Below are 25,267 nucleotides of genomic sequence, written 5' to 3'. Positions count from 1 at the left end.
TCCGGTTTCGTACTTAACCTGAAACTGTTCTTAACGTGAAGCACCACTTTAGCTTATGGGGCCTCCTGCTACCGCCGCACCGCTGGAGCACGATTTCTGTTCTCATCCTGAAGCAAAGTTCTTAACCTGAAGCACTATTTCTGGGTTAGCAGAGTCTGTAACCTGAAGCGTATGTAACCTGAAGCGTATGTAACCCGAGGTACCACTGTATATCTTTGCGAGACAGGTTTTTCAGCAGTGGCTGCTATAAAGATGAAATACAGAAGCAGGGTGTGTACCACTAATGATCCGAGACAGTTTGACAACCATCAAACCCCATACTGACCTAAAAAATGCAGGCCCAGCCATCCTACTTATAGTTGCCAAAATAGACTTCATGGTTAATAAAGTTTTTCTTTCTTTCATTGTTTGTTGTATCTAACACTGCTTTTGTAACCTTACATTTTAAGGATAATTTTTATAGCTTATGAAGTGGTATCCTGCAGTCAAATGGTTGGTGTACTTACATTCTCATAAACGAAACTGTGAATAGCTTTGTAAGTGCTATAAGTATTTCAATAAATTCCACTGCCCTTCTGCGGATCCCTCTGATATCTCGGGAAGCAAGTGGTGTTCAAGGATGGTTTTTTTCTGGCATATTTCATCTCTGGAACACTCTCACTGTAAGGCTTGCTAAGAGGCAACTGTGTTCTCCTTTCAGTGCGTAAGTGAATACATTTTTAGTGTTTCTGCTAGTTTTTATCTGCTTCTGCTAGTTTTTATCTGCTTCTGTTGCTCATCTTTGCTGCTTTATTTTATACATGTTTATCAACACTTGGTTATTTTATGATCATAAATTTCCCTCTGTGTGGAAATCTCTAGTAAAAGGTGAAAGATTAATGCAAACTGAACAGAAACCAGAGTACAGCTTATTAAATTTTAGGTTACTGCTTTTATTGGTGAAATTCACCTATAACATATAGAAAGAAAATCTGCCTCAATTATCATGGGGGGGGGGTGTAAGAATAGGAAATGAAGAATCCCCAAGGCTCACAGCTGCAGTCCATTAAATCCCCATTCTGATGTTCTCAAAAAAGGATGTCAAGAATTTAGTATAAAGTACTCTTTTTGTCTCATATATCCTTTAAATCTCAGATTAATGGAGTTAAAGCATCTCACTTCAGACTGAATGTCATGTCCTTGCATAGTATTCTATGTTACAAAGCAGATTAGAAAACCCAGTGCTCAGTGAACAAAGGGCAGCCACCTATGTGACAGTGAGTGAGCTCACTTTAATGGGGAAACATTTGCTTAAAAGGAAAAATATATTAAAATCAGATTTTAACAAATCTTCTTCCCTTAATGAATGTGTAAGTTATCCTCCCATATCAAATCTGATTTGCTCATCTGTGGGCCAGGCTGGTAGTTAATTAATAATTGTACTTCTTGGTACCACATTATTATTTTAATTTTATTCCGGAGCATAAGGAGGGGAGGTTTAACCTTACCCTTCTGTTTCTAGCAACAAGCCTGATGAAAATCTGCCCTCTAATGTACTGAAATTAGCATGTGGGGACAATCTCCCATTGATGTAAAGGGGAGCCCTTTCTTTGCTAATGTTATATAATGCCTTGATGTCAGACAGGGGCTTTATGTACATTTGTAGATTTACAGGTGATACATTAACTGTGTTAAAGAAACACACGTTTAATAACGTAAATGAAAACAGGAAATACTTTTAGACATAGTAGCTATTGGCTTCACAGCCAACTTGGTTGATTTATTCAAGTTAGGGGTTGTTGCTTTTTACTGAAATTGTATAAAATGCCTGCAACGTGAATGAACGCTTAAGTACGAAGCATCTGCTATGTCTGTTTCCTAGTTCTAGCAGCTGTTTCACGTAGGTGGCAACTTAAACACAATGGTTTATTTCTGCTGCGGCTTTTGTTCATTCTTTTGCTCACAGCTTGTTAAAGCCATGAAATGGGTTTTTGTTTTGCTTTGTTTGTTTCTGTGTGCAAGGAGCAATCATAAACCGGTGAAACTTTTCTGACTATATCTTTGCCCAGAGGTCACCTAGTAAGGTTACCAGCTCACTGGTAGCAAGTGTACATGGAATTCTGGTGACTAACAGAATTAGGAACTTCCATTTGGGGAAATGGGTGTTGGATTTTACCCCAGGGTAGCCAAACACTGTTAGATCTTTTCCCGCCCCTTTTACATTGGGTATTGGTTTGATTTTATACCTGCTCTCCCTTCCAAAGGATCCCAGGAAGGAAGGATCTCTCCCTCTTATTGACAAGAAGAGTTATTGGTGGGGGGGGCAGGATCCTATGGTTAAGGCATCTCTTCCCTCACCACTGATTTTTAAAGATTATTGCCTTTCCTAGAGCAATACAGTAGTCAAGGAAGCCACACTGGAATGGCTACTATTGCTCATAGTTTTGGAAAATGTCACAGCGTTAAAGCAGGGAGAGCATAGATTGTGTATTGGTATGAATGTGGTGCTGAATGGGACAGTGTTTCCAGCTTATATTACCACATCAGTGCTTGATGTGACTTTCGACGGGTTATACCAGGCACAATGTTGTTGTCTTTGACAGATGCAATTTGAGATCACGTGTGCCAGGTCGTCAAGAACTAACTTTGCAACTCTGGGCCACTCCAAAATGATGAGGAAAAATACTTAATGTTTGCCAATCATCTTGTTCAACGAAACCTTCTGCTCCGTTATATCAGGCAGGCAACAGAAAGAGGATGTTAGCTGAGTCCCCGGCTAGGTTGCATTGGGTTGAGTGGGGCCCTAGTTTGCACACCTGTCTTATTCATGGACATCTGTGTTAGCTTTCCAGGTTCTTGGCAGTTTTAAAATGCTCTTTCAAACAGAAGCATGTCAGTGAACCCTGTTGAAGGTGGTCCTTTAATGCAGCAGTTACCTTTTGGGAGACCTGAGCTTCCTCAGTTGTTGTAGAAGAGGAGTTATGTGTATCTTAAATATTGTATCCACTCAGAAACTGCTGAGGTAATATAATATGAGGTAGGTCAAAGTTTTATTTTTTCCACAAATTATGATTTTATCAGCATTTCCTAGACTAAATTGTGAACTTGACATGATCCAACATACACAAAAGGTGTTGGCAATTTCCCATAATTATAAAAATAATAATTAAAAAGGCCATTTATTTTCAGACCAACTTCTGATATGTAACAACTCTGGTGATGTCTGAATGTTTAACTTAGCAATTGTATGGTGCCAGGCATCTGCATTTTTCTTTCTTTAAAGGTGAACTGGGTTTGAATAGTATGCATGGCTAAAAGCTAGTATTTGAGAATGGCAGTACTTTGTATCACAAAAATACTGAAGATCTGTGTTAATAGATTTTACCATGAATTGCTCTTTTGAAAGAAAGATTACTTATGAGGTGGTGAATCTTATAATTTTCTGAACTAAAGATAGCATGGATTCAACTTCAGTTTATTATAAGCTGTATTAATAGCCTTTGCCAATATACAGAGCTCAGCTTACTGAACACTGTCCTAGAAGACCTTTATTATGAAATTATAAATTTCCTGGCCTAAGTTAAACTTCCAAGCACTTATCTGTAGTTAGTAGATATGTAAGCATTTACAATTTTGGTGCAAAAGTCCTATAATTATTTTGACTTCTAGGGCACTTCTCATCTCAGTGACTTCTCATCTTAATTATCGTCTGTTTACACTATGCCATTTTCCTATCAGAAAAGACTATTCTACCTTAATAATGGCACAAGATTAGTCTTCCAGCTTCATTTAATGAACTCATACCCTTTAACATTTCTCGGCTGAAAATAGAGATGTCTCATTCCATACAGATAACTTTACTATATTTATACCCCACACATCTTACTGGGTTGCCCCAGCCACCCTGGACAGCTTTTTATTATATATAAAAACATAATAAAACATTAAACATTAAAAAAAATCTTCCCTATACAGGATTGCCTTCAGACAGCTCAGGAGCCAAATAACTCCATACCCTTCAACATTTCTCCAATGTAAATAGGGAGATCCTAAGGAAAAGTGGAACATTCCAGGATCAAATCAGAAACCGGGACCGCTTCTCTAAATCAGGGATGTCCCTGGAAAATAGGGACACTTGGAGGGTTTATGAACTCCTTGCTTTACTGTTCACCCTTTAGCATGTTAAACCTGTTATATGACTTCTTATGTTCAAGAAAGGCCTGAAAGACCATTCGGTTATTAATTAGACCTGCTATATAGAGGCTTCCAGTTACTCTATGCTCCTTCCTCCATACTTCTTCTTAAATAGTTTTCATAAATGAGGCCAAATTGCCCTTCAGCCTCTCATTCTGGCAAATGGCATTTCCATTTACAAAACCACAAGCTACAGCCTGCTCTATAAGAGGGAAGGGCAAAGGGAGACAAGCAAACCTGGCAACCCAGCCCCACTTTCTTCTTAACTCAATCACCACCATCTTGTGAATTTTTCCACTCTCCCCACCACTGCCCTCATCCCCACCCTCACCCCAGCTGCCTTCCCTAACAGCCCTTTAAGCTGAGGAACTGAATCTGAATTGGAAATAATAATAATAATGATAGCTTTGTTTTAAGCTAGAATTTGGGCAAAGCCTTCAAGAGTGTGTGTCTGGTAGAGAGGGTTGGTTGTGGAATCACAGTTAGAGGAGGCTCAGTGCACTACAGAGAGGGACAGAGAGTCTGAGGGGGAAATGAGGCGAGGGTGATATCGAACTTTATATTTAAAACAGAATAGATGTTACCAGTGCTTTATTTCTGGGGGTACACAGGGGTACACATACCCCATAGCATTTGTACTTTTGAATCTTTGTACTTTTGTCCATTTACTGTATTTATTTCCCCAGATTTGAACTATAAAATGGTGATTTTCTTGAGTCAAAATGAGAGAACCCCTAAACATTTTTTAAAGAAAGAAAGCACTGGCTGCTACGGAACTTTAAATAGACAGTTATGTTAGATCAGGAAAGGAGAAAGATAAGATCCCTATACAGTCATGCTTTGGGTTGCGCGGTTTCGGGTTGCACACCGTGCTGAACCTGCAAGTACCGGAAAGGTTACTTCCAAGTTTTGGCACTTGCGCATGCTCAGAAGTGCTAAATCATGCTTTGCACATGCGCAGAAGTGCCAAATCGCAACCTGCGTGTGTGCAGATGCACGGGTCATGGGTTGAAACACTGTGGGTTGACAACGTGCCTCCCGCATGGATCAAATTCACAACCTGAGCGTCCACTGTATATAAAGACTACCGGTTGAAGATGCGTTGTCCCTTAATTAAAGATAAGTTTGTGGTTGAACTGTTGGTGTTCTGGGTAGATTCTTCAGTAAATATGGCTCACTCCATGTCTAAAGTGTAGGTGCACTTGATTAATGTTGTACAAAGGGATTCCTGCTGCTCTCCGTAAGTCAAACAGATGGCGGCACTAGGTGTTTTCAGGAAAGTCTGTGCTCAGTAGAGTATCTTAGTGATCACTTGAACTTAGGCCTCTGTGAGGAACCCTTGGTTCATTAATACGTAACCCTGAAATTTTGAATCCCCTCCAAAATTTTGGGGTTACACGCTAATGAAGCTCCTTGTCTTTGGGTTACGTTTTCTCCTTAACTACCAAACTGAACTTTTAACCTCCTGTGCAGTACGGATAAATGTTCTTATTGAAATATCTACAAGGGGTCACAATGTGTGTATGGCATTGACCACATAGCTGGAATGTATGTGTGCATGCAAGAAAGATAAAACTGAGAAAGCTTAAAAGGACTCCCTTCCTAACTGTGAAAACATTAGGAGAAATATGAATTTATTACTTTATATCTCAGTACCCCTGCAGTGTAGGTATTCTGGCACTTTCCCAAAAGAATAAAGAAAATAAAGAAAAGCAATTCGCTCTCCCTGGGGAGCGGACAAGACTGGGCACGTGCTTGATCTCTTAATTTCAAACGTACTCACTACAAATGAAAATAGTTAAATTACTGTAGATTTGCTTTCACCTCCAAGTCAGTATTATCTGGCTTCTTGCCCTTTCTGTGCTTTTAGCTATTTTAGAATATCAAGTTTTTATACTTCGTGGAATATGTCAATCAAACTGGGATGCCGAACTGTATCTCATTTCAAGAATGTAAGTGAGGCTGGAGACATATTGAGCATGATTTGTTCTTCTTAGTTGCCTTCCTCTGTGAAATAAGGGATGATGAGCAAATGTTGCAGACATTCCTAAACAAGAGCAAACATAATTATCAGCAAATGAAAGAAAGTCTAACCCAGTACAGCCAGCTCTTATTATAATTACTTGATGAGAGAGATTGATAAACAGCAGGATGGTAGGTAAATTTAAACTGTAGGCATTCTGCTTTATGTAATATGAATGTCTAAAAGTTTTAATTTGCCTACGGTCCTGCTCTTTATCGATCTTACTCATCAAGTAATAAAGTTATATATTCTATTGTTTTCTGCATTTTTATTGCACAATCAGAATTGATTTTGCAATGGGGTAAATAAAGTTTGAGTTTTAGAAAGTTAAAAGCTTTTTCAGTATGCTTGATGAGGACATTAAATTACGAAATGTTTCTTAAAAGTTGGGGTAGTGTTTGGCTGAATCTAGACATGTATAAATAACCCTGTGATAATTCTTTTTTTTAAAAAAAAACACGTTTACAAATATATATGGAATTTCTCATTAGCTCACCATTGCCATCTAGCGTCACTTTTGTATAACGTACTTAAAACACATTTAAAATGTTATATTTGCAGCTGTATAACTGAGTCTTTGGTCTGTTGCTAAGTTCCCAATGTGGCATCTGTGGGCATCATTGCATCCCCAGACATTTCTCTGATGCTAGTCAAGGTTCCCAGTCCCTCCCATTACTTTTTTTTTGTACTGTTGTTTTTGTTGTCTGCTTGAGAGGGTTTCTTCTTTGTGGGGGTATTGCCAGCTTTTTCTGTGCTTTATTTGTTTTTTTGGGTGCAGATGTTTTGCCTGTGGTTGGTTGTTCTAAGCATCACTAGTTTCTATGAAAACTGTATTTTGAGATGTCCACTATAGTTTCTTAGACTTCTAAAGACCTCCCAGGGCCAAAATGTTGTTTGTGGCACCAGTCTATTGAGTTTTTAAGATGCGAGAAAGTTGAGTCTGAAGGGCACACTCTTTGAGAAGTGTACTTGAATTACTTTGCTCAAGAGGTAAAAGGCATTAAACTAGTAGTTACAGTTAGAAAGCAACATTGGGAGTGAAAATAAGAAAGGTTGGACTTTGCAATAAAATTTTCAAAAAGGACGGGAGTGATAAGAAAATGGTATAATTGTGTCAGCTATGAAATTTACTGTGTGAGGAAATGTACAGCAATACTTTGCTCAGCTCCAGCCTATTTTGCCCTTCTGGTAGACTCTGAATTTCACCATAGCTTCTCAAAAGTCCTCTGTTAAAGAATTCTCTTCTTCTTACCTCTTTGGTAAGTGGTTATTAGGCATGAGAGGTGAATCAGATACTCTTAATGGGTTTTTTTAAAAAAAGAAACAGTTTCTCCCTAAGTGGAGAAAACAAGCAAAAACAAAGCATCCAAAATCTTTTTTGAAAATGTCAGCTTTGTGATTAAAGTAATTAATTAAAATACTTCCTTTCCCCCTCTGTCACAACCTCTTCAACCTGTTACTTATGTTAAATATTAAAAAGACTTTTCAGTAACACACACACAAACACACGTGTGTGTGTGTGTGTGTGTGTGTGTGTGCATGTAATACTGTTGATATACCGTATGTATATGTTTCCCAGATATTTATTTACAGGTCATACAATCCAAAACAGAACTAAATTCACATAAGACAATTGATTTAAATGGGCTGCAGTATACTTAATTCTGTGCTGGAATATGGCCATAGTGTTTAGTCAATGTTTGTGCAATTCTGCTCTTAATATATTTAAAGTAAGCTCTCTTTTTGTATTTAAAGCTGTCTTTTGGGGAGATATTGCCTTAGATGATGAAGACTTAAAAATGTTTCATATTGACAGAACAATTGATCTTACGCAACATTCAAATGAAAGACTTGGACATAATACAGGTAAGTTGCTAAATATTTTGGTTTATTAGAATGTAACCAGTGTTCCGTCATGAGCACTTGCAATAGATTTGTTTTCTTATGGAGCAAAAAATCCCATATGAATAAAGATATTTATTCAAAACATTTACGCCCCACCTTCATGTTGCATATAGCGATTGCCTACAATAAACACAACTATAATCCCAGTACAGTATCGTAAAGCACAATTCAAAATGAGAGATTGAGAAAGAATCAGTTTGAGAGATCACTATGATAAAGTCAAACAAGCATATAAGCTTGTTGGTATAAAATACTGTTTACCCATCATGGAAAGTCATCAGGGGTGCGGGAGGTTGATCTCTTGCAGCAGGAACTTGCAGAATCTAAGTGCAGAATCCTGTTCCATACCTGCTAGCTGAATTTCTGGTAGTGACCTTCCTCCTGTGACTTGAAGGTATGGGGAAGCTAATGAAGGTAGGAATGATCTTTTAGGTATTCTGATCCTACCCACTTCCCCCAAAATTCAGTCTTTAAAGAAAATAATCAGCACTTTGACAGTGATGTTGCTGTAACAATTCATTCAGATTAGCTGGCTCCAAGTAACTTTCCATCACAGGAACATTTGATGTAAATGGTTCAACCTTTACCTGACCATCGGCCTCTTTGTTTTGTTAATTCTGTGCTCCCTAGGTGTCCTAGTGATACAAAGACTAGGAGTAAATCAGCAGTTCTCCCAATGCAGTGGTGTAAAAAGTAGAGTTCTCCAAGGTTCAATATCGGGACCTGATCTTTTTAATTTCTTCATAAATGACTGGAAGTTAGGGGTGAGCAATAAGGTAACCAAGTTTGCTGGACTCACCAAAGTTCATACAAAACATTCTCCTTCTGAGTGTGTTGTCTGGCGATTGAGTGGAGACAAAAATGACCTTATATACCATGCCTACCATGTGCATAAGGACCAGGGAAAACATTATAGATACCTACAGGGCTTTCCATGGGAAGAAATGCTGAGAACAGTTTGTTAATGCATGGTACAGCTGTGTAAATATCCAGCTTATGTTAACAAGCCTGGGAAGTACAGTGTGATGATGAGGAAACTGCAGGCCATCCTTATTAGTGAGTGTCAACTGTAACGGAGAGGATCTGATCTATGCTGCACCCCAGATCTATGCAGAAGGAAGCAGAGAGCAGCTTGGATGAAATTCATATCCTCATTCCACTTTCCCATGACCTGGCGACAAAATCTGTTTGGTGTGTGTGAAACAGAAACCAATTCTATTTGAAGCCAACCCCATACCTGATGGTTGATGAGGATATATGCACTATGCAATCCCTGGCTTTTTGTCCATACTTCAGATATGGGCAGGAGAATATATTTCTGTGTTTCTGCTTTGGAGAAGCTGTTGGGTGCAGCATACCTACTTGAATCAGCCTGACAGCCTTTTAAGCACCAGTAATAACCTCTGCATATGGATAAATTTCCTTGGATAGAAACAGCGAAGGAAAATAATCTCAACTACGGTTCCATTCTACTTACCTGTTTATAACTAAGGCAGAGCCCAAATTTTAAATGTTCAAACAATTGACTTGAATTAAATGAAAGAAATGAAAATGGATGGGCAAAACTGGGAGCTTATTTCTGTGGTGGTGTCCTGCAGATCATAACCTAGAGCAGGGGAGGACCAGAGAAGCTCAACAGATGAGCAGGACCACGGATAGCTCCCTGTGGAGCTGTGTGCTTTCTGGCCAGATATAGCACACCCAAAGCCAGGGCGGCACTCCAGACAGGATTTGGAAGGAAATTGTAGTCTTAAGTAGTCATGCTGCACCTGTTGGTAGTTATTCCTCTGCCCCTATAAAGAATGGCTAGTAAGGAGGCTGCACACCCTATTATTCAGGTGCTGGCTGCAGTGGAGGAGGTGAGCCTCCTGCTGCTCTTAGAGATGGCATGGAGGCCAAAAGGGGTCTTCTTGCACGGTCAAGCATTCTCAGATTGGGAGGAGTAAGACAGAATTACCACCTTTTACAAGCAAAGACTGCTTGCTCTTGGGGCTCTTTCCTGCGGGAACTGTTGGTAAGATGAAATCGTTTGTACACTTTCCGGGGATGATTCTACCCCCAAACTTCCCAGTCCTTGATGTCCTGTGCCCCTCCTTGAATAATGGGCGAGATAAATGGATTGACAAATTGGTAAAAACTGGTAAGAGACTGTGGGTTGTTATTTTTTGGTTAGGTGCTTTTCTCTCTGTCTCTTTCTCTATTTTCCTTTCACATCTGTGTCAAAAGTAGCACTTCTTTCAGATACCACCAGCTGCAAGTTGCTGTCTCCCATCCCCTGAATGTAGTGTTGACCAAAGCATGGATGCCACCATATCCCATGCCTTTGAATGATAGGGACATTCTGGGGGGAAATGTCAGCCAATAAGAGCAGATTTTACTTACTTACTCACTTGCCAGCTTACATGCTATCCCTCCCTTCCTTCAAAGGAGCCCAGGGCAGCAAACACATTAAAACTAAAACAATGCAATTGAAACATTTAAAAACAACCTTCTAAAAGCAATAATCTGCTCTCAAATAATAACATCTGAGTTGCTAGGGACAGGCCTTTCAGCCATCAAATGCTTGGGATTTGGCATTGGGGGTAAGTTTGTTGTTCACCCCCAAAATTTGTCCCATGCCTGAAAAGCAGCGCCATAATTTCCTATTAAAACCAATTCAGCCTCAAGTTTCTTCCCTCCTTTGCGAGCTTTTTGCTTTACACCGTGGCTGGCTGGACAGTTCTGCATCACAACTGCCGTGTACGCAATGTTCTTCCCTGCCATACAGCCTTGAAACAAGTTACCTTTCATCCCAAGAGAACTGCGTAGGAGCAGTGTAACAAAGCACAGTCTTCGCCTTAAGATCTGAAGGTGTTTTTGTGCAATTCATAATAGATAGAGATTTGTTTCATCAGTTAAGTAATGCCAGAATGAGCTTTTAATAGAAAAAAATGCCCCAAGACAAATTCTTTAGAACTTCCATAATTATATCCCTGATTTATTAACATGAAATCTGTGTACAGCATGCAAACAATTATAAAGCACTAATCTGTGCTAACATGTTTACATTGGAGTCTAATTCAAAGAAAATACATCTGTTTACTTCTCTGGGAAACATTTCCAACTACTGCTGTGATTTCTTTTTATACTAATAACCATGTAACTGTTGACTCAGGGCCGGACTTTGGGTCCCATTTAGAAGTGAGACCCAAAATGCAGCAGGTCAGCTGCATATTCCTACACTGGAGGGGGTCAGACTAGATTTCCCTCAGGGTCACTTCCAGATCTATAAATCTATTATCTATGATCTGTATTTTGAAGTAAGTGCAGTAGTACATATAATCATATAAAGAGGATGTAAAACTATTCATCATCATCATCATCATCATCATCATCATCACCATGATATATTACTTATACCCTGCACATCTGGCTGGGTTTCCCCAGCCACTCTGGGCGGCTTCCAACAGGAGATTAAAAATACATTAAAACATCAATCATTTAAAAACTTCCCTAAACAGGGCTGCCTTCAGAGGTCTTCTAAATGTCATATAGTTGTTTATTTCTTTGACATCTGATGGGCGGGCGTTCCACAGGGCGGGCGCCACTACCGAGAAAGCCCTCTGCCTGCTTCCCTGTAACTTTGCTTCTCACACTGAGGGAACTGCCAGAAGGCCCTCGGCGCTGGACCTCAGTGCCCGGGCAGAACGAAGTAAGTGAAGTAGTGCACTTTCATATCTAAAGAGAGCCCACCTCCATCCCCCAATAAGACCAGTTGTAGTATAAGATCACATAACTATTCTGCTTCTCTCAGTCGCGATTCACCTGGAAGATGCTTCTGGTGGGGAGAAAGCACTTCATTTTCTTCTCCTCCGGCCAAATGAATTGCCAAATGACCAGGATTAAATGGCCTGACCTGCTCTTCCTTCTTTATCAGCACCGTGATATTCAGAGATCAGAAAGTTTAGCTTTCTACAGCATGGGAGAGAAATATTATCACCTCAGAATATCTGCAACCTGCTGTTCAAAGCATAGCTAGAATTGCCAGTTCATCCCTTTCCCCAGTCCATGGGCATTTTTTTTTACAAAAGTAATTTTTAGAGTTCTGCCTTCTGGTCAATTAAAAATAATAATGAATGTACTATTTTTAGTACAATCTACTTTCTCGTCATTTTTTTGCTTATCTTTTCTTAAAATCACCTGTTTGTTCTAAGTAGTAGAATCTTTTGATCTTTTTAAAGATCTGGATTTAAATGTTAATAGATTCAGTTAATTCCACCCACCCTCACCACAACAAGTAGTTTTAATTAGCTTTGAACTGTTTCACAGCCTAATTTTGCTGACAGATAAACACAGCAAGGTGAATCACTTCTCAGACTTGAACATAAGTGATTATTTTGTTTAGCCTGCATTCTTGCTTTGGATTCACAAACATCTGAAAAACCATTATACACACACACACACACACACACACACACACACCACCTCTTAGATTAATATTCTTCATGTATTTCTTGGGAAACATGAATGCTCACTGCCAGAAAAAGCAGAATATTATTCTTTAGGCAAAGTTATGTTATTTCAGGAAATGTTACTTTCTATAGCTGCATTACTATGACACATTGTAAAAAAGTGGAAATATTTAGAATCAGGGAGTTTTTCATTCTAATTCTTGAAGTAGAACTATTATATATTTTTAAATATGAACAATAGTGCAGTTTATCTGTACATTAATCTAACATTTCTTATAGAATCAAAAATTCATTTTTGGAATCTAAAGGTATGGGACTATTAATAAATTTGAACAATGAACAACAAATGAAAATTATTGTTTTTAAGGCAGCAGTACTACTTACTTGGGAGCAAGCCCCATTGAACTCTATGGCACTTACATCTGAGTAGACCTGTATGGAATTCCACTGTTAGCTAAGGATACTTACCAGTATCTCTTCTGTGTAGTTATTCACTTTCTTTCGTTGTGTTTGTTTTTTCATAAATAAAGTATTACATCAATGGGCAGTAAATGTTGGTGTGCTGTCTAGTACACTCTGGTGCTATAAAATATCTCATTCAGAAGGAATGTCTTAAAGTATTGTCTCATTCCCTTAAAATCTAAGCAAAAATTTGAGAAATTTTTCTTGAGGGCCGCTGCAACTATGTGACAGTGTAAAGCAAATAATTACACAGATTATTGAGCAACCATGCAACAAGTTTGCCTTTTATGGCACTGTGCACTTTGTAATATGTCTTTGAAGATTGCCATTTGGGAAGCTTGCGTGGAAACTGTATGTCAAAAGAATTCAGAGTATTGCTGAAATGGCTAACCTATGTTTCATTGTACCGCTTTAAGCCTTAAAAAAATATCATTCCAGTTCTTCTGTAACAAGCAGGAATAATGGTTCTTTAGTATTAGATATTTTTTACAAATATCAATAATGGGGATTTTATGAAGTCACCCAAAAGCCCTCTATACAATGAAGTTGCTGGTGATACATTTAACGCTTGAAGACAACTGCAGACAGACCGTTCAGAGGCAAAAGAAGTCAAACATAAATGCTATCAGAAGAGATCTGATTTTTGTGGCACGGTGAATATTGAGATAAAGGATCTGGCTGTTCCTGTAATTCGTTTTTAGGACTCTATCCATCAGTTCCTCAGCTATTAGTACTCAAGTTACTGATAACTTAGCATCCTTATATGCCTTCCAGTCTTAGTAAAAACCACATGTATGTCAATAACTTTAAGTGTATCATAGTTTGACGTCACACCTGGAGGTACACACTCTATTGTGAATTGCATCCAATGTGAATTCAACTATCTTGTATTTTTTAAATCGTATGTTTTATCTGTCTCCTCAATACTCTTGGATACCCATGCTTTATCCAAGTCTGTAGAATTGTGTATCTCTGAAATAAGAATAAAGTTTGCCATTCATAGTACTGAGACTTGTCAAGGCCCTGGGGGGAATTGGCAAATTGTAATTAGATGATGTAACTGTTGTAAATTGTTGAAATGCCAGAGTTATGCTGGCTGGCATTTTGGAATGCACGCTTAAAAAAAACAACAACTTATGACAACAACTTTGTTTTTGTTTCATTCTCAATAGAATGTTAATGGCCAAAAGAATGTTAAAGACACATTTCTTTAGCATCTCCTCACATTCAGAAAAATTCTTTTCCCCCACCTCAGTTTTTTGTAAACTCATGTGCTCAATGTATGCGTGCGGTTTCTCATTGAATTTTCTTCTTTTAAAAGGTGGTTTTGGAGAGCGTGCAGTGTCAAAAAAAAGTGATGCGCTGTTTCAGCTTATAGACAGCATAAGAAGATTTGGCTCAGGTATTGTACTATTCCAGTGGGTAGATGTCCAGACTTTACAATGCCACTGAGTACTGTAAGATTTGTCTCCATCACAATCCACAGAGGTGTGCACACTTTGATTTGCTAGCTCTTGCATGTACCAGCTTCCCTGAGATCAGTGGAGGCACACAAACTGCTTACAGACGGGGTTTCTCTATTGAGATCAATGGACAAGCTCTGGTGGATTAGGGAATTCTATATATGCTGTGAGTAAAAGAGACCCTAAAAAAAATAAAAATGATTGGGCTGAACTGCTTAAGCCTGGTTTATGAGAAATGGGAAACTGAAAAGTGACTAAATTTATCCCAAAGTTCAAGTTTGACAGATCCTGTTTTATATTTAATTTCTGGAATCTAAATATGGAAGGCAAATCAAAATTACAATTACCGCTTGGTGCCTCTCAGTATATGACTTACTGTTCATTCATTGGGAAATGCAATAATATAGGTTGGTGATATGGTCACTGATACATTAGTTACAATGGCTGAGATAAATTTGCATCCACTGTTGAGGGAAAAAGTGGTGGGGTGTCAAGGCTCAGAGAATACTATCCCTCCCCAAAGAAAAGTCCTTACCATGTAATTTTTTCAGTATTCACAGAGAGAGAGAAAGGGGCATAGTCTCTATGCAATGATGCTGTTGCTCCAAGTAAAGTCCCACCCCCAATCTACGTTATAATCTGAGCCTTCTGCCACTGAGCTCTCTGTTCTACTACTCTCAATGCCCATCTGGTCCTGGGAGAAGTGGGGGTCAGGAATGCTTTCCAAGGACATTGAGTCTGTCAGCTGTCTCTCCCCTCTTCCTCCTCCTCCTTGCTGTTCCTCTTCCAATATTTCCCAGCTTCTGCTCTCTGCAGCCTCTGAACTATGCCCTTCTGCAAACCACTGATCTAAATCTATACTGCCCTCCTGTTCTCAGGAAGGGTCAGGAGAAGGGGCGGCGGCGGTCCCCACCATTCCTCCTCAGTCCAGTTTCTGACATAGAGGGAAGTAGCTGCAGAAGGAATGAGGTGTCTATAGGAGAAGAGTTAGGATCCTCTTTCTGCCTACCACCTACCGCCATCTCTCTTGCAAATTTTCCTTCAACAGGGGCACCCAGGTTTTGGAAAACTGACTTGGCTGTGTAACATCATGCAGCCCTGGTAGTCTTAATTTGCCTGCTTCTTTTTAATGTTTAAGTGCTTTTTATATAGCAACGTGTGTGAATCCTTATAAATAAAGATTCAGTTATACAACTGTATCTGACTAACCACTGCATTAAGGCAAAGTTTCATAGGACTGGCAACAGGATCCTGTGTGCCAGTTCAAGGAAGCTGTTCTGCTGTCTCAGGACTTCAACCCAGTTCCAAGTCTGGTACTATGGCACCAGCATGCCTGTTTTCCAGGGATTTTTCAAGCAGGTGCAAACATGGCAACGAAGACATGAGCTGCATGGTTGCATGGATTTGGCATCGGTGCATGATAAACAGCTCCATAGTATTGAGCTGTTAGTTCAATTCATTTTAAGCATTTGTTAATTCATGTTTGTCCATTGCATTGCAAGTCTGGGTATATATATAGGGGGGAAATCCTTCTATCTTTGAAGAAGATATTTTCATTAATGAAATTTTAAGCATTTTGTTCCATTGTCTATTATAAATATCATTGCAGGTTTCCAGCAAAATAATATAACAAAGGGAAGAGCAGCTCTAACATTCTCAGGGAGCTATGAGAAGAAACGGTTTCCACGAGCAGCTACATCACGCACAGAACGGATATGGCCTGGGGGTGTCATTCCATATGTTATAGGAGGAAATTTCACTGGTAAGAAAGAAAAAAGATAAACTTTTATCCTTGAAGGAATTGACCCTTAGAATTAGTAGAATTTTTTAAAAATGAAACAGAGGTCTTGAAATGGATTCTCTCTTTCTTGTTTTCTAGGTGTCCTGGCTATATATTACAATAACAAACTCTGAAATAAACGCATATTTTATAGTACAAGTGTCTTTATACAATTGTAGCTCCTTTAAAGCTTTCTATACAAATGCTTTAATTCCTAAAAATTAAATGTAGCTTGAAAATGCTGTGAATCAAGTAGCACTCAAGTGACTAAGGTGCAGTGTGTGGTAGCAAACTAACTCAACTTAAATACACATACAATTTAGCTTATACGAAAATGTTGCAGTTCCTGTGCTCAATGACTCCAAGATGCTTCTTTTCCACTGAAATAAATTCAATGTACATTTCACATGGTTGGCTAAAAGAAATAGCGATACATCACAATTAAATATCAGGAGAGCTTTCTAATATATTTAAAAGCATGTGTAACATGATAAAACAACACACAGGTTCTTATCCAGCAAGGGATATGCTCACAGAAACCTGCATCAACATGCATTTGCCCTCCAGGTGGATAGGAGCATGTGATGGTGGAAGGAGATAGGGAGAGAGAGGAATAAGGGGAATTTTCTTGCCAAAAAAGTATACTGGAACACAGATATACCTGATTATCTATCTCTGCTTCCCAATTAAAATGAATAGTCTTTCTCGGTCAGATATTTCTAATTTAAATGATACGGAATGGGAGCTAATTGTTTAGAACGAGTGATTGGTACCAGTCTTACTCCAAAATTATTGTATGCCAAAGGCAATGTACATCAGATTTGGCAAAAAAAAAAAAAAGGCTCAGAAAAGGGAGAGACTCCTATTAGTTGCCAAGCAAATGCAAAGTCCAGTCACTGTGTCATCTCATCATTCACCCCTCTCTCATCTACTACTCATTATCTCCTGGAATATTGTGTTGAAATTTGTCCTGCATGGAATCATGCAGATGTGCTTGGCAAGCCTGCATAGATTAGAGAGCTCTGAGCACTGTGTGTTCTGTAGCCGAGTCTCCGTTCTGTTGGTATAGGTGGTTTTTTATACCAGACTGCCAAAGCGATGATCAGGTCCATGTGTGCAAGAAATTCTGTTGCAGCTTGTGTTATGCTTTTGTTGGGTCAGCTGTTTTTTCCACATAAGCTATGCGTGCACACCATTAGGAAGAGAGGTCTGCACATGGCATGCCTATCGCACAAACCAACAGATGAAACAGTTGTGTGAGTCTGCACTCTCTGAAGTTACACTCTGCTCATTCCTGTTTCTGGAATGCACGCACATTTTAGAGGCAGCTGAAGAAATGTGAAAACACACGCAGGAGTGACCAGTCAGTAATGTCTCTGCATTCAAAGCATGCTACAGATATTTCATTCTGCTGCCTATAGCTTAGTTCAGTGCTGTATTTTCACATTGCTTTTAGCCTGTCAGTCTGACATTTCTGTCAATGTAAATTTTTGTCTCTTGCATGCACAAAGAAGATGACACAATGGTAGACTGTTTTTGTATCAGTAGCATCTAATGCAGGAGCTTTTAAACCTCCAGATGTTGCTGGTCTCCACCTCCCATGAGACTTAACTAACATGGCCTTGGATAATGGGAGTTGTACTTCAGCCACCATCTGGAGGACCCCAAGTTCTCTTCCCCTGACCCAATGGACTAATAGTGAAGTCCCAGTACAACAATAAAGAAACCAAACGGCATGGCTTCTCAACATGCAGCACACCTGCACCAGTTGGAACTCACTAACCTAAGCCATTCCAGGTGTGATGTTCCAACAGTGGCTCAATAAACCTCTTCTGCTGCTTGCCTTGCACTGTAAAATGAGGTGGGGTGGGCAGGGCGTTACTATTATTAACCACAAATTAAAACACATTACAACAGATTAAAGTAACTTAAAATCACAAAAAATGGGATAGATCATAAAACATACATCAAGAACTCTACCATCAGCATTCTCCAAGAACTCTGTAGTGAAGGAGCTAGATATTTTGTGGTTTTATATTTTGATTTTGTTCTGTGAACCGCCTTGAGACTTTCAGGTATATGGCAGTATATAAATTCTAATAATAATAATAATAATGATAATAATACCTTTGTGGAGAGTGAGTTCCACAACTTAGGGGCTTGCATAGACAATATGTTATCAAACGTTTGACAAGATGTGGGTGATGGACTGTGCCTTTGCATTTCTGGGTCACAGGATGTTCAAACCTGGGGTGAAGAGTCGATCTGACATTTCACCCATTTCTTTCTGAACACAGGGCTGTATCTATTGGTGGCTTTGTGCTAAAGGAAGCACTTCCACTCGTGTAACTTAACGCACCCATTTTTATCAATCCCTCCTACCAGTTGTAGCCCTCTATGCCATATCCTCCCTCTATGCCATATCCTGTGCTGTTCTGGAGGATCCCCCAGCTGTCAAGCGTAGCTTTTGAATAGGTTAGGATGACAAGAAAATCACTTCTGCTAGCACAAAGCCACTGTTGGATATAACTTAGAAGTAATGAAAAAGCGTAGTGTTATGAATTCACCTTGTAGGATTTGTGTGCATATTGGGGTGCATTTTGGAAAATGTTGCCCTTGCTGTGCGAAGTTTATACTATTTGCCCATCACTGTTTTCATTGCTTATTTCCCAAAACCTGCATTCAGTATTACTTTGCACTTGAAGCACTCTTGCTTGTTTCAAGTGCAAGTGTTTTTCAAAACCATCAAATTTACTTGAATGCTGTTGGCGTGAAACAGGATACATTTTCTCTCTCTAAAAATCATTTGTGTATTTCATTGCAAACATTGATTCCAGGCAGTCAACGAGCAATGTTCAAGCAGGCAATGCGGCATTGGGAAAAATATACCTGCGTTACATTCATTGAGCGAAGTGACGAAGAAAGTTACATTGTGTTTACATACAGGCCTTGTGGGTAAGTTGGTGTGAAAGTATGCTTAATGTACTCATGTGGTATGCTTAGAAGCACACAACTGGAACGGATGAGAAGATCGTCCATCCTCTTGCTGCAAGGCACACAGATCTACACTCTCTGCCTTGATCACAGTGCGCCAGTTGAGATGGTGCACTGCAGAAAGTTAAGCATAGAGCAAATTGCTTCAGTTGACTCAAGCAAGTGAGATGACTTAGGGGAAAGCCAAGTCCTTTCAAAAAGTATGTGTACGTGCATGTGTGTATTTTAAATTTAAAAGATACTTACAATGATCCCCTCTTTGTGTATTGAATATTCATTTGCAGCATCGCCTTCTTTGCAAATGTGCATCATACATGCATATGGTGCATGAAAAGAGTTTTATTACTATTTATCTGAAGCCAAATATAAAAAATATAATGTAAATTCAAGTCCCGAGTCTGAGGTTTTCCAAGTATGCAAATGCTCCAGATGTATGTGGAGCTTCCATGTGTAGAATGACTTTACCATTCATTGCAACACTTGAAACAGTTTTCTACATGTATCCTGTTGTATGTACAAAGCTACCTCAGAATTTGAAGAAATTGAAGTTTCTATGTCGTTTGAAAGTTTTATAGACACCAACTGGTAAACACACAAAGCTCTGAATAAGGCTCACAGTAGTCATTTGATGTATGTAATCAGCTTTCCGTAATTAAATATGCCTTTATAGTGGGCGGGGAAATCAGTTAGTGAATCTGAGGCACATTTATCAGTATTGTAAGCATACATACACTTTGAAGTCAATTCTGTTGAAAATGAAACTTTGTCATCCCCCATGTGGTCTACACTTAGCTCTCCTACATGTTTTTGTAGGAAATCTTTAAACCTTGTCAAAGTCACTGTTATTGTTGTATTACACATAAAGGTAAAGGAAGCTGTCTGCGTTTGTCCTCAGACAGCTTCCGAGTCATGTGGCCAGCATGACTAAGCCGCTTCTGACGAACCAGAGCAGCACACGGAAACGCCGTTTACCTTCCCACCAGAGTGGTACCTATTTATCTACTTGCACTTGACGTGCTTTTGAACTGCTAGGTGGGCAGAAGCTGGGACTGAGCAACGGGAGCTCACCCCATCGTGGGGATTCAAGACTGCCAACCTTCCAATTGGCAAGCCCTACGCTCTGTGGTTTAGACCACAGCTCCACCCACGTCCCCTTGTATTACACATATTGCAGCATATAATGCTGGTTACAAAAGAATGGATGTGTGATGGCACCTTGTGCTGTAATGAGAATTTGTGTCAAAACTAGTTCAAGACTGTGGTACTCATAGTTGTTATTAGGGCAACTACCCTGCAATGTATACCACATGTGAATTAGATATCCTGCTCGCTGCAAGGGTATAAAGAGCTAGTCCCTTTCAACCCTATCTGGTGGGCATACCCAGTGGGATTTTAGTTTTTCTCTCCCATTTGAATGGCAAACCTTGTGTCATATCACAATGGCTTTGAACCCTTCCTTGCTTTCAGGAGGTTTGCCATGTAACATGCAGGGCTGGCTGTTTGAAAAAGCTCTTTGCTTTGCAGAACTAGTTGCATAGTTCTTAGTATCCAGATCCCTTGTTCAGTGGAATCTAAGATATGGTGCACTCTCCGGGTCCTCTCCTAGGTAAATAGGAATTCTAGTGCCACCTTTGAATAATTTTGATTTAGAAGTTGAAACCATGGGGTGTGTTTCATTAATAGTCTCCACCTACCAATGATAATTACTTAGAGTAACCTCTTTGACAGAGGAACAGGGGAGCTGTGATCCTGTTGTTTCTTCTCAATCTCTCATTGACTTTCAATATCATGGACCACAGTATCATCTGGACTATCTTTTTGTGTTGGGAGGGGGGCACTGTTTTATAGTGGCTCTACTGCTACTTGTGGGGCCAGGTTCAGTGAATTGCACTGGGTGACTATGAATTGTAGCCGGTTTAGTTTTACTCAGAGTAGACCCAATGAAATTCATTGACCTAAATTAGTCATGTCATTAATTTCAATAAGTCTCCTCTGGCTGTGACTAATATTAGATATAACCCTATGTGCCTGCCCCCTGGCAATTATGTTGTGTGATGCCTCAGGGCACTATTTTGTCTCCAGTGCTTTTCAACATCTATATGAAACTCTTGAGAGCCTTTATTAGGAGATTTGGGTTGCAGTGTCATCAGTTAATACTTACAAACCCTCCAAAGGTCAGATTCATGTGCTTTCCCATACAGTAACAAGAAAACACAGGCAGCAAAACTTAGTTTCAAAAAGTGGTAAAATGTTTCTAAATTATTTATATAGAAACACAAAGATGAATTGCTAAAGCCACACGGTCTGGGCTTAGAGCGGTTATCTCAGACGTCCTTTCTGGTTGGATTCACATGGTGGAAGAGAGAGGAAACAAGGTTTTTGGTAAACTTTCATCCCAAGGTGAGGGGGTGTGACTTAGTTAAGTCTGACAGAACTGTGTACTCTATGGCCTTAACCCCTTCATCCATTAAGTAGAGCTAAGCATGCTGGTTATACGAGACTGATATTTATCCCACATATTTGTCACTAGAGGCTCAAATCACCTTGATGGAGGGAGTTCCTATAACCAACTCCAGGTGATGTTTTTATCAGGACAAGGATACCCTAGCCACTGTGGTTCATGTGTTGGTGACCTCACATCTGGATTATTGTAATGTGTTTGGGATTAGTTCAGAAACTGTAGCTAGTACAGAATCTGGCAGCAATGCTTGTTCATGCACATGCTGTATCTATTTTAAAAGTGCTGCACTATCTGCCTGTTAGGTACAGAGCCATTTTCAAAGTTTTGTTGGTGGCATAGAATGCCCTAAATAACTCAGGACCACAATACCTGTATGGTCACCTCCCGCTGCTGAGAGCCTGGGGGCCCTGCTCCTGCCTCAATCCACCTGGCCCAGGGCAGGGCCTGACAAGTTTTATAAGGACTGGTGCTGCTGCTCAGCAGAGTGGGCTTCTTCTTTTAAATAGCTTTTAAATTGTTTTGTTTATATCCTTTAAAATTCTATTTTTAGTGTAAGGGCATTTTGTGGGATGTGCCTGGGAGGAAAGGAGTGGGGGAGAGCAGTGGGAGGCCCAGTTACAGTGGTTCTGGGTAGGAGGAGGTATGGTGTGGGAAGAGGAGGAGGCCAGGTAGGGGGCAGCCGGCACAGGCTGTTAGTGACTGTGCCATGTGCCATGTGCCAGCCCCTCCAGTCTGCAACTGCTGCTGTTGAATGCCAGGTCGGCCCACAATAAAATCTCCCTCATCCACGATCTGATTATACAGTGATTTTGACGGCAAAGTCTGTATTTCACAAACAATCTTAAGACTTACTTATTCAAAACAAAGTTAGTTCTGAATTTTCATATGCAGAGTAATAGTTCTGCTTTCTGGCTTAAAGGCAAACTGCAAACTGTCATTAACGACATGACTAGCTAGATGATCTCATAAACTGACTTTTGCATTGTGAATAGTCTTGCAACTAGAGATGGAAGGGTTTTCGAGTCATCATGCTCATGCAAGGGGGTGTTCAGTTCATATAATGTTAGCCTTCTGCTGTCATTGTATAAGATGCTTTAGACTATCACACCTTTTACAGTCCAGCTGCCTAAATAAACACTAAGCACTTGACCTGGTTCTGTTTCCAAATTCCTCTAATCAGCTTAAAGCCCATCTTTAGGCTTTTAACTCTCAGGAGCATGAAAAATATATATTACTCAAACAGCAAGTTTAATGTCATCTTTAGAATGTTTCGCGCTCTCTCAGACTGTCAGGTATTGCACTTTACTTGCCATTATTGATCAGCTAGAATGATTAAATGGAATTAGAGATTCATAAATAGTTAGTGCCTTTAACTACTGTCTGGTGCAATAAAGATTAAAGAAATCAAGATCTGGAAAGTCAGGCTTTTGGCATGGTTTGCAGAGGATTGCTGGGCTATGTGCCAAGCACACCTAGCAGAAGTGGCCACAATAGTGATACAGACCACAGTGTTCTTTTCGAGCATCACTCTTTTGTATTCCTAACCCTTTGACTCAGTACTGTTGTCTTAGTGGTAGTCTAGGCACTTAATTGGATGAATCAGATATGTTCTTGGCAGGCCGCTTCAAGCAGTGAGTCCCAATGACCCTGTTGTAGTCTATAGTAAGGCAGTTATTTTAAGACTCTGTTGCAGATGATGGCTGCTTTCTTTTGAAGTACAACTAATTATCGGCATGAAACACCTAAAATGCCCTAAGTGTGATGAGCATTAAGAAACTGCTGATTTTGAAAATACAGTGGTACCTCGGGTTACAGACGCTTCAGGTTACAGACGCTTCAGGTTACAGACTCCACTAACCCAGAAATAGTACTTTGGGTTAAGAACTTTACCCAAAGTTCTTAAGACTACCTCAGGATGAGAACAGAAATCGTGTGGCAGCGACATGGCGGCAGTGGGAGGCCCCATTAGCTAAAGTGGTACCTCAGGTTAAAAACAGTTTCAGGTTAAGAACGGACCGAATTAAGTTCTTAACCTGAGGTACCACTGTATTCTAATATTTAGTTCTTTTTCAGTAATGTAACTGCATATGTACATAGCAAGCTGCCTTATACTGAGTTAGACCATTGATCTAGCCAGCTTAGCGTTGGCTACACTAGCTAGAAACGGCTCTCTGTGGTTTCAGGCAATGAGTCTTTCCCAGCCCTGCCCTTACTTGTTTTCTCCTGCCTGGACAGCTCAGTTGGTTAGAGCGTGGTGCTAATAATGCCAAGGTTGCAGGTTAACTAGCTTTTTATGAATTAGGATCTACAGGGCTATTAGAAGGTAACAAATGTATTCATTGGTGATCTACAGAGAGCAGCAAGACACTTGTGGGGGAGCAGGTGGGGATATTGGGGCTGAACAGATGGGAAGAAGAGATTATATGTAGCACAGACTTAGAATGATTAACTTTTGTTTTTCAAAAAGGAAAAAAAGGAAAAAGGAAAAATAATTTTCCTCAGATGTGGTGCTTATCACTAAATTCTTTACACCCCCCACTCCAACATGACGTACATGACCTTAAAAAGCAGTGGATTGCTGAAATGGGTCAGAAGCTGATCATAAGTTACTATCTTCAGAGGATTTAAATCCCCTGTCTTAAACAGAGAGCTCTATTTCACTAACCCATTGGCTTTAAAAGAGTATTGTTTTGCAAAGTGGGTTTTCATAAAGCTTGTTTTTATGCAGACCTATGCCTACTCTGGGCTAAAAATATTCAGTTTATATATAAAGGATCCTGCTTGCATAATAAATTATATAAACACATAATATATGTATTTAATTCATTCAATTTAAGCTGTGAGTCAAACTGTATTTTTTAAAAAAGGTCCATTGACACCAAGAGGACTTTAAATTCACTGAATCATCGTATTTTAGACAAAATTATATTCTATAGCAGTTTGTAGTGTGGTGGAGGTGAGCTCAGGCAAGGGCATTTCCTAGGCATCTTTCAAAAATCATGTGAACTAGTAGCCTCTTTCAGAACATTTTATCCAAAATGTGATTCTAATGGAATCTTTTTGCCACATAATCCGGCTATCACATTTTTGCTCATGTTCCAAGTTTTATTTCTGTGATGTTTAGGATTAGTTTGCTCCAAGCCAATACAGAAGGTTGTCACTCATCATTTCTGTGAGCATTGCCACATCAATATGATTCCCAGTCAGGAGAACCCTTGAGGGAAGAATTTAAGGGAACACTACGTGTGTAGATACTTAAGCGTTGTGATTTTATTGCGGAGGAGTTCAGAAGCAAAGAAAACTGGGGAGGCTACAGACCAGCAGCTCAACCACTGTAAGATTGTCCTGTACACTGCAGAGTTCAGAGAATGTGGTATGGGCATTGACTTCCTGGGGCCCAAAGTTATTCCATGGGACTGCTATTCTTTTTAACAGAGTCCTCCAAACTTGAGCAAGCCCTGTGCTTGCAGTGGCCACAACAGATGATGTGGGCCCTTCTTCTTCTTCTTCTTCTTCTTCTTCTTCTTCTTCTTCTTCGGATGAGGGTTCTGAATT

The 25,267-nt window shown here is 39.7% G+C and overlaps 1 protein-coding gene across 4 annotated transcripts in view; it reads left to right on the top strand.

Moving 5' to 3' along the window:
- TLL1 (tolloid like 1) overlaps positions 1 to 25,267 on the top strand; it is a 121,614-nt gene that overhangs the window by 45,363 nt on the left and 50,984 nt on the right. For 2 of the 4 annotated variants that reach the window (XM_083631108.1, XM_083631105.1), the window contains exons 3-6: positions 7,952 to 8,062; positions 14,336 to 14,416; positions 16,087 to 16,239; positions 19,095 to 19,212. In XM_083631108.1, the coding sequence (XP_083487234.1) occupies positions 7,952 to 8,062; positions 14,336 to 14,416; positions 16,087 to 16,239; positions 19,095 to 19,212 (463 nt within the window). The remainder of the gene's footprint in view (positions 1 to 7,951; positions 8,063 to 14,335; positions 14,417 to 16,086; positions 16,240 to 19,094; positions 19,213 to 25,267) is intronic. The other 2 variants (XM_083631107.1, XM_083631106.1) reach the window with 1 other exon arrangement.

Source organism: Podarcis filfolensis (assembly GCF_964270895.1).
Source record: "Podarcis filfolensis genome assembly, chromosome: 9".
Lineage (NCBI taxonomy): Eukaryota > Metazoa > Chordata > Lepidosauria > Squamata > Lacertidae > Podarcis > Podarcis filfolensis.
The sequence above is the reverse complement of the archived record's forward strand: the minus strand, read 5'-3'. Positions and strand labels throughout refer to the sequence as shown.